We start from the raw sequence: 9227 nt of genomic DNA, 5'->3' as shown, positions 1-9227 counted from the left end.
TGGCCGCAGGGGCAGCGGGCCGATCGCCCCGACCGCAGCAATGCCATGTGGATGGGAGTGTGGGGGCCGATGCAGCCTCCAGGGCACCCGGCACCACCCTGACTGTGCCAGCCCTGCACTGCCCCGATGGGATGCAGACAGCTCATGCTGGGCCAGTCCAAAGCCCTCCAGACCGACACAGCTCACCCAGGCTGACTGGGGAACAACTCAGATGTAGAATCCGATTTCCTTGCTTTAGTAGACAGAGGATATGTGAAAGCAATACCAAGAAAATAAGGCTGAGGAGGCAAATCCAATGCGGAGGCACTTAAGTTGTATAAGCCTTGTTCTATATTCTATACAAGCCAAAACACAAGCCTAGATTGGTTACTGCATCGTCTGAAATTCACCATTACCCAGTGAAATTGCCCGTTGTTTCAAGAGACCACTGTGACCAAGAACAGCACAGGTTCCCAGACCTCACTGTGCAGCTCAAGGTGCATTAACATGCACTTCGAGAACAAACCTCTGCCATCCCGCTTCCCAAGCTGCCTTAGCCCAAGTGTTGGCTTCCAACAATGACATCCTTAATCTGTTCACTCTCCTATCATAAAGACATCCCCAAAACCTGTAAAACTAGATTTTCTCCCCCTTTATTTGGCAGACAGTAATTGCAGTAAACACTCTGAGGTCTCCTTACATTTCTTCGGGGCAAGTTAATATCCATCATTTGCTAATGAGAAATTATGTGGGATTGTTCACACCTTCAAAATAAAATACAAGTGCCAGGTTGCCTTCACTTCCAATCCTCCATGTGATTAAGGTAACACAAAGCTAATGGCAAATGATCATACATAAGCAGGATGTTTTCCTTTGCCATAAGGTGTGAAGATAGATAAATTTAAGAGTGATTTTATTCTAGGCAAGTGCCTAAAGGCAGTGCTTTTTATTATCACAGTCAAAAAGAAACTTGGCTTGTTCCAAGTCAAGAGGACCGAACCGTGCCCCTGACTGCCCGCCCTGGGAGTGGTGTTCACAGCGCACAAGCTCCACCCAGCTCTCCCAACTCCAAAAGGAAAGTGACTGATACTACACAGGGTGGAGAACAGGAAGTGGGAGCAATAGTAAAGGTTTCAAAGGGCAGTGGAAGCATTCAGAACTCTCTCAAAGGGAAATAAAGATATTTAATTTCTCACCTTAAGTCATACAACGGGATGTGATCACGTGGAAGTCGCAACAATCATACTACAAAATTCTCAGAGCAAAGGGCACTTGAGGAAGGCCACTGCTTTTGTTTGCTTCTAGCTGCAAGGAAGGGAACAAAACACCCTGAGAGGCTACAACTGCTTCTCAAACTGGGGCAAGCTCTCCTTAGACCCCAAAAAACCTCAATTTGAATGAAGGTTTCCAAGAGCAGCAAGGGTAGATTGAATTCCACCTCTGGTGCCATGTCCATAGGGTTTGCAAGCCCAAATACAGATTGTACCTAAGTAGGATGCTGCTCTTGCATGGTTCTGTAGTTATCCACCCTTAAAACACTAACTCATGACTTCTTTCTAACTCCTTTGGATGAAGGTAAAAGCTTTTATGTGCATACAGGACAAGAACAGAAAGGAAAACTCAAACCTGAGCAGTGTTTCAAGTAGGCAGCATCAGTAAACGCTGCAGCCACGTATTTGCCACCCTCCTTTAGAAGTGACAATGTAGGAAACCCATACCTTATGTTCCAAAGGGGGAGTTCCAGGATTAAATACAGAAAAACACCACCTGCATTTCTTAAAACGGGCAAATAGCTTAGTCTTAGATTAATCACCAATCACAGTACCTGAAGACATCACTGATTCCATTCATCAGCTCAAACCTGACATCTTAGGGGCAACTCACTGCAAAACCTAACTGGTTTGTACACACCAAAGGTCCACTGCATTTGAGAGACACAGGCAGGATGCAGCTGCTCAAGACCAGGGGAATCTTTGTTGACCAAAGTCATCTTAGTTTACCAGGCATATTCTAGTATTGAATGTTTTAATTAGTGGATATATATATTTTTAATAACCATGGTTTTTAAAATCACATTCAGTATAGTCCTGAGTTTTGCTTTCTTAGTCTCATGCTCTGAAAACCTGGCACTACAGGTGGACATCCTTGGACTGTAGACAAGTGTGGCTTATACAGCAGATCATCATGGAAAATACCACTCTGTTAACTTCTGATTGAACCTTTTACCTTCTTTTTCAGGGGGGAAGTTTCCAAGGCAGAGCACGCCCTTCCTCTGCATTATCTGAGGGAACATACTTCATGTGTGGGAATTCCTAAAGCTTCAGCACTACATGGATTCTGCTTTCTGTTGAGTTCAAGGAGCTGCAGATAAGGAAGCTATGTTTAGCACTTCTGAAAATCCCAGAAAAGGAACACCTGATACTTTGTAATACCAGCAGATTCAGTGTGTTCTCTGCATCTCTGATGCACCCAGAGCACAGTGAAACTCTGCAGGTATCTGGTCTTGGTCAGAGTAGGCCAGCTTATCCTAAGCGATGCATTTCTTAGGAACCAGGTTTTTAACATACATCAGCCACACTCACATCCTTATTGCAATCCCACTGAGAGCAGATGCTTCAAGCTTAGTCCTAAGGAGCAAATGGGAGTCCCAGCTGTTCTTTTACAGGCCCCACCAACTGCTTAGGGCAACACAACCTACTCAAGCTACACATGCCAAGTATCCAAGTGAGGACCTTGCTCCCCATGCACTCTCTTCCCAGAATTTTCTGTTTATTTCTCTGACTTAAAATTTTCAGTATAGATGACAGGAGGTCTTTAGGCCATAGTCATGTTCTGCCTCAACTCCTGATCTCTATCCTGTTTTGCAACCCCTTTGAACAGATTTCCAGCTGTGCCAATATCTACTCCTAAAACAGCTTGCCATTCTGTAGCAGAGCCAGAGGACAAGAACTGTGCACTATTCACCTCTGCTACGAAAGATATGCTTGGATATGCAATTACAGTCCTGTCCTAACTCTTATTTTTTCCTCCCTTACAAACATTTAGCTATTAAGTTACATATCTGAAGTAGGTTAGGTACTTCAAGCCTCTTTAAGGGAATCAAGCAACTCCAAAATGCAAAATTCATATCTGAAAGACAGATATTGAGACTTGATTTCCAAATTAATTGAGTACTAGGTTAAATTTTAAAAACATCTGAAATTATTTATTTGACTACAAAAGACTGCGGCAGAACATCAGTACCCAGCCTCCTAAAGAAGCTTTTGGGGTGTCAGGAGATATCATACAAATATGTTTCCCAGAAAGTGTGTGAACTCAGAAAATTCCTCTGAATGCTCATGCAAATTTTATCTCCCCTCCCCTCTTCTCCCAGGAAACTTAAGGACACCAATCACAAGTTTACCCAGTCAGCATCACCTGCTTGCAACATGTCTATGGTTCACATCTTCATGCTTCAAAGCCAAATTTACATGTATGTTCCTTTATAGAGATTCTCTCAGACCTCATTATCAGACAAAAGTACAAGCTCTACCACTGGCTTGTTCAGATGGCACCTGCAGGTATTTCCATCTGTTACGGGAAAAAAAAAAGAACCAGAGCAATCTATAAAGTAATAAACAATTTATTTTTTCTTTACATCAATCCTTATGAAGATAACATCATTTATGTTTGTGATTCAAATTTCTTGTACCGCATATTGCTGATTTTTAACATGGCACTTAAGGGAACAGTCACTTAAACAGCTACACAATTTCATTAAATTAAACAATTTGCCATTTCTCAGTTATGTGATCGAACATACAACTCTGTCAAATTTAAGACCATTCATTCATTTCTGATGTCATACAAGAAAGAAAAAAATAAATCTTTCCCTTTCTTCTGAAATATCTTACCATGTTTACAAAGACTGAGGGGAAGGGAAGAAGCTCTCACAGAAGACACCTAAAGGGCAACAGAAAAATCTTTTTTGTTGATTACATAACTGGTAAAAAGAACAACACCAAACAATGGGATAACACTGGATGATAACACTACCTGTACACATGTACAGGTCAAGCTGAAATACTGTGCAGTTCTAATAACTAAAGGTGTAGTGCACCAATTTTTTGCCTATTTAACAGAAGATAATAAACCCTTTGAAACAACTAATGAAAAGTTTCACTGGGAAGCCATGCACACAAGTATGAAGATGGAGGAATATTCTGCAAGATGCAACATAGTGGTCTGGGTTACATCACATATTCTGGGAACCATGCATGAGGAACTCTTTGCACATTATGTGCACGGCCTTGAAGTTAAAATCCCGGCTTGGCAGCCGTTATTTGCATGAACAGGTCAAGTGCCCACTACCTTGCTGGCATGAACGGTAAACCTCATGCACTGCTTCAGAAGTTCACACACAAACTCTTGGTCTCCATGCAGTTCAGCTTTGGCAGGCCACTGAGGTACACCGTGTTTTGGCCTGGTTTCACCAGGTTTAAATACTGCCTGTGTTTCCTGCATGTCTCTAACAAGTTACTGCTTTCTAAGGTTACCAGATTAAGCACCACTAGAAAACTAAGGCACCCAAAGACATTTGCAACAGCAAGCAAGGCAAACTTCCCTGATGTTACTTCCCGCTATATGCATCTTATTTTTGTTCCATGGAGACTTTTAGTGGCCAGAGGTGAGAAGCCTCTGCAATTTTTTGACCTTTTAACTCATCACTAAATCAGTAATAAGGCTTAACAAAATGAAGCCAACAGCTTGTTGGGAACTTCAGAATAACAGCATCAACTCATTTCATATTTGCAAGCTGACAAAATACCCAGAGACAACACAACTTCCACAGGGCTCCTAATATTCATTGATTACAGTCACACCGTGGCAGAAGAAACAGAGCTACTTAGTTTTACTGTACAACCGGTAACAACTTAATAGAATGAACCACAGCAACACATGCACACAAACTGAACTGTCAGCACAACTCTGAAAAAAATGGTCCTGTAATGTTGCAGGTCATGTTTTGTCAGCTCAAGAACTTCCTGAACAGTTGCCTTAAAGTTAGTTTTATCTTCACAACCCAAAGACTTCAGTGGAATCAGTCTGAAAACATCTCCTGAAGTCAGAGGACTAGTTCATAATAAAGACTCAAAGCCGAAGAATAACAGATTGTAGGAATAGGGTAGGTACAAACATCTGAATTCTTCACCTTACTATTTCAACTGTGGTCACTGAAGGGAAGATCTTCACCTTAAAAAAAAAATCATTTAACACTTGAAAAAAAAAATTAAAACAAACATACAAACAAAAAGCCTACATTACAGATTGATTTAGAGACCAGCTCTTTCAAAACCAAGACAGCATAACTAGGAAATTAGAAAACCTGGTCCCATTTTTGTATTCAAATACTGATTGTAAGTAGAAAAAGAATACAGTACATGCAATAATATCAAAACCTTGCCCTCCAGTACACAACCAAGAGTAACTAGGGAATTAGGAAAAAACCCCAACTACTGCTTACAATAGACAAGGTAGGGGACATTTTAGAAGACTAATAACAGATAAATCAAGATGATCACACTATCAGTCCCTCAAGGGCAAGGATTTGCTGGCTAACTAAAAATTATGTGTCATACAGGAAGCATAAATTTTATATCAAAAGTAGTTCTCTAAATTACAACTTCACCTCTGATTAAATAGTTCCCTTCCATATAAACTAACTTATAATATGCTTACTTGGAGAAAGCTACAACTACATTACCTAAAAAGAGTTTTTTAAAAAGTGCTGTGAAACAGAAGCAGGATTTCTCTCTGCACACACTTAAGCTGACTAACTAAAATGGTTACATGATTATACCAAATAAAGTACTACTACTTCTAGAAAACCAAAACAAAACACGAAAAATACAAGCTTGATGAACTTGACTCTTCCCAATGACTAGTTTTGGTTTTTTGCCAATTAACTGCTTCCCCAGAGCTCAGTGATTTGCTGCCTAGTATTTGAATACTAGTTTTATCATGACACATTATAGTCAATCCAATATTCTGAAGATCCAACAGTTCAAGAAAAAACATTGCAAAAGTCCAGAGAATAGCCAGCAAAAAAGAAACCCTCCGTCTCCCCAGAACCATTTATGAACACTGCTGGTCACCAAATGAGAGAGAATGGCCCCCAGTCACACTTCCAATAGCAGAAACACTACAGCTCAACAGACCAGATGTTGTTCCTTACCCCTGTCTTGCAGGACGTGCATCCAACACTTACAGTAAAGCTGAGCACATTGAGAGAATATTGCGTGTTTCTGTTGGAAAAGGATCTTCAGTTCCCATGTGCATGTTGTAACCTTCAACTGATAGGATCCTTTGATTGATTGGTAAATATTTGTTTTATGAACCCTGTCACTACCACTATTGTACAATAGTTCTACAATCATGCAGAAAGAATGCTTCTTCCTAAAGAACAAGACTTCACCTTAGGTCCTAAAGAGGAAGAAGCATTACATGAAAAGAAAAAAAAAAAAAAACAAAGCCAACCAACCAAAAACCGCACAGAAAAACCATAACAAAACAAACCTTCAACAGATACACAAAAAATTAGCTACTAAAGCATGGTACTCCTGTGACAAGCTCCATTCTTCCTTAATATCTGGAGTTTGGCTGTGACCTTTTTGAACCATTGCAATAAAAAAAGTGAATACAAATAAAATTGACTAAGCAGAGTTTGATTTCTAATGCTGGTCACATTAATGACAATCTTTATCAACACAGCTGCCCTGAAAAGTAGAAATGATGTTTGCTACCACTGTTTCAGTACACAACAGTCAGAGACAAAAACAGGTACTTATTTTACCTTTAGAGTACATATATTCAAGTGTTCTGTTTGGTGATCCACTGCATGACACTTCAGGGAAAGAAAAAGGAATGTGAAAGTTCTTTCTGTGCTTCATCCCATGCTTTTCTGGTTAGTGACCTCAAGAATGGCTAGACTGAGCCAACCTGAATCCAAGAAATATGACGTCCTCTCACACTGAGCCTGCACTACAAAAAACATGATTACATCAAAAAACCCCTAAACTCAGAATGGCAATGAATGTAACAGAGCATGGACTTTTCTTATTGTTTCACATCCAGGTATTAATGGTGCACTGTGGGAAAACAACTGTCAATTCAGCTGATTGACTAAACTGAGACAGATATTAAGTGCTCTACAAATGATTCCATGAACATAAATGTAAACAGAAGTGTTTGGCCTCCATACAAAGTGGTATTTCTGAAAGTGCTGGGATTTGGAAATCTGTCCTGCATATTTCCAAAAGCGACTAGTTTACATTCTGTTTAACAGGATTAATAAAGTGTTTTGGAGGTTAACTCACTTTGGTCACGATCCCAAAGAACAGTTTATATTAAGCAGTTTCAGCTATCCTCCTCATCATCACTAATAAGGTCTCTTTTTTCTACACAGGTCTCCCGCTCGCGCAGGAAGTCCTCGCGAATGGCCTCCAGCTCCGTCAGTTCCAGGCGCACTTTCTCCAGGTGATAGGTCCTGCGGTTCCTGATCTGGCGTAAGGGAAAAGGGTTCAGGTCTCCAAAAGCAATAGCAGTCAGTTTCCTGCAAGATTACACAATGTTAGAAGACAATAATTCATATTTGGTGGGGTTTTAAATCAGTTTTAAACTTCATCCATATCGACTTTTATTGTATGTCAGATGTATCTGGTCTATTTCACACATAACAGGTCTCAGATGTTATCAATATTGCAAGAAATTTCTATAAAGCACTCAGGCTTAAGGTTATTTCAAGTGATAAAGTATTATCAAATGCTCAAGAGTTCCCCAAGCCACCTGTAAACTCTGTTACAGAGATCACAGTCTTGACAACACTGAGTAGAAGACAAAAGCTTGGGTAATCAGAGCTTCCTTGGCTACATTGAATACTTGGTACATCCAGTTACCCATTACAGATTGGATAACTTCCTCCACAGAACCCACTGAAGCTCCTTCAATCCCAAACCAGTCAGCTCTCCAGTTAACCAAGATAACCTGACCATTAAGAGACCAGATTAAGCCTGGGACAACATAAATGTGGACAAGGATAATAGAGAACATGGACAAGCCAAAGTTTCCAACACAGTGAGAATGCTCTGGGATTCTGCTGGCTGAAGCACAGAGATCTCTGGGCCAGTGTCAAGTCAAACTTATCAGGGCACACAGCAAAGCACCACAGAGGATCCAGCCCCCTTGCAGAGTCATGCTGCATCATACCATCCTGCAGTCCCAGAAAACCCAGCAACTGGTCAGTCTAATCAGTCCAAAAAGAGTTAACTACATCATTATTGCTGATCTACACCCAGAAAAATCTCATTGTTTACTAAGGAAAAAAGGGGAACTGGAATATTTATTCTACTTGAATTATCAGAAATAAATATTAAGAAAACTTATTTGGACAATTGATTTAAGGCCAGGTTTGTGTTTTTGAGCAATCAAGGAATGATTTCCTGCTATTTCTACACAGAACATATTCCAACAGGTTCTCTACCTGTGCACAACATGCCATGGATCTGTAGAAACACTCAACTATGACATCCTGTAACTAGAATATAATTATGCACATGTCTGTAGAGACCTTTCTCTTACTACAGAGCTTGAACTTAGAAACTTTGTGCAGAATGATTTTTAACCGATTCAGAACATCCATGAATTCTATACAAATAAATATTTCTGAATTTTTCCTCTACAACGGGATGATTTTTTTGCCCATATCAGGAAAAACTTCATTCTACGTGCTTTTGTACTGCTCAAATGTTGATGCTGTAAAACTTGTACAAGCATGGCAGAATAAGAAACCAGGCAGCTTGAATCCTGTCTTGTCAGTCCTAGCAGGCAAATCCTTATTCCCTAGGTGGCCCTACACCACTACTTCCACTCTTAAAAACCCCAAAAGGCAGACACTTACAGATCAGCACAGAGCATATTTGTAGTGCAATTATCTTTGATGTACTGAATTCTGTCCTCACTTGAACTCCCCATCTCCCAGTGATCCCGAATTAGTTCATTTTGTTAACACCAAAATGAGATCTCTTCCAGCAGTATTAGAAGTCTTTTAAAGAGGTTATTTCAGCACCAGTAAGGAGACAGGAGAATCAAGACATCATTTCCACAAGTGGAAAAGGAATGGAAAGCCAAATCATCACCTCTGATTAAATATCAATAATCTTTTCAAATTAGGCAAGAACAAAAAAAAAAAAAAAAAAAAACACCCACAAACC

General features: G+C 40.2%; 1 protein-coding gene across 9 annotated transcripts in view; it reads right to left on the bottom strand.

The window, feature by feature from the left end:
* The window catches only part of TBC1D2B (TBC1 domain family member 2B), a 35597-nt gene that overhangs the window by 7111 nt on the left and 19259 nt on the right, over positions 1-9227 (bottom strand). For 4 of the 9 annotated variants that reach the window (XM_017737178.1, XM_008636704.2, XM_017737173.1 and 1 more), the window contains one exon: positions 3586-7570. In XM_017737178.1, the coding sequence (XP_017592667.1) occupies positions 7375-7570 (196 nt within the window). In that variant the 3' untranslated portion in view covers positions 3586-7374. Of the gene's footprint in view, positions 1-3585; positions 7571-9227 lie in introns of those variants that run through there. The other 5 variants (XR_001862913.1, XM_017737154.1, XM_017737165.1 and 2 more) reach the window with 5 other exon arrangements.

Source organism: Corvus brachyrhynchos, unplaced genomic scaffold (assembly GCF_000691975.1).
Source record: "Corvus brachyrhynchos isolate BGI_N302 unplaced genomic scaffold, ASM69197v1 scaffold200, whole genome shotgun sequence".
NCBI classification, from domain to species: domain Eukaryota; kingdom Metazoa; phylum Chordata; class Aves; order Passeriformes; family Corvidae; genus Corvus; species Corvus brachyrhynchos.
This window is presented reverse-complemented; position numbering and strand designations above follow the sequence as displayed.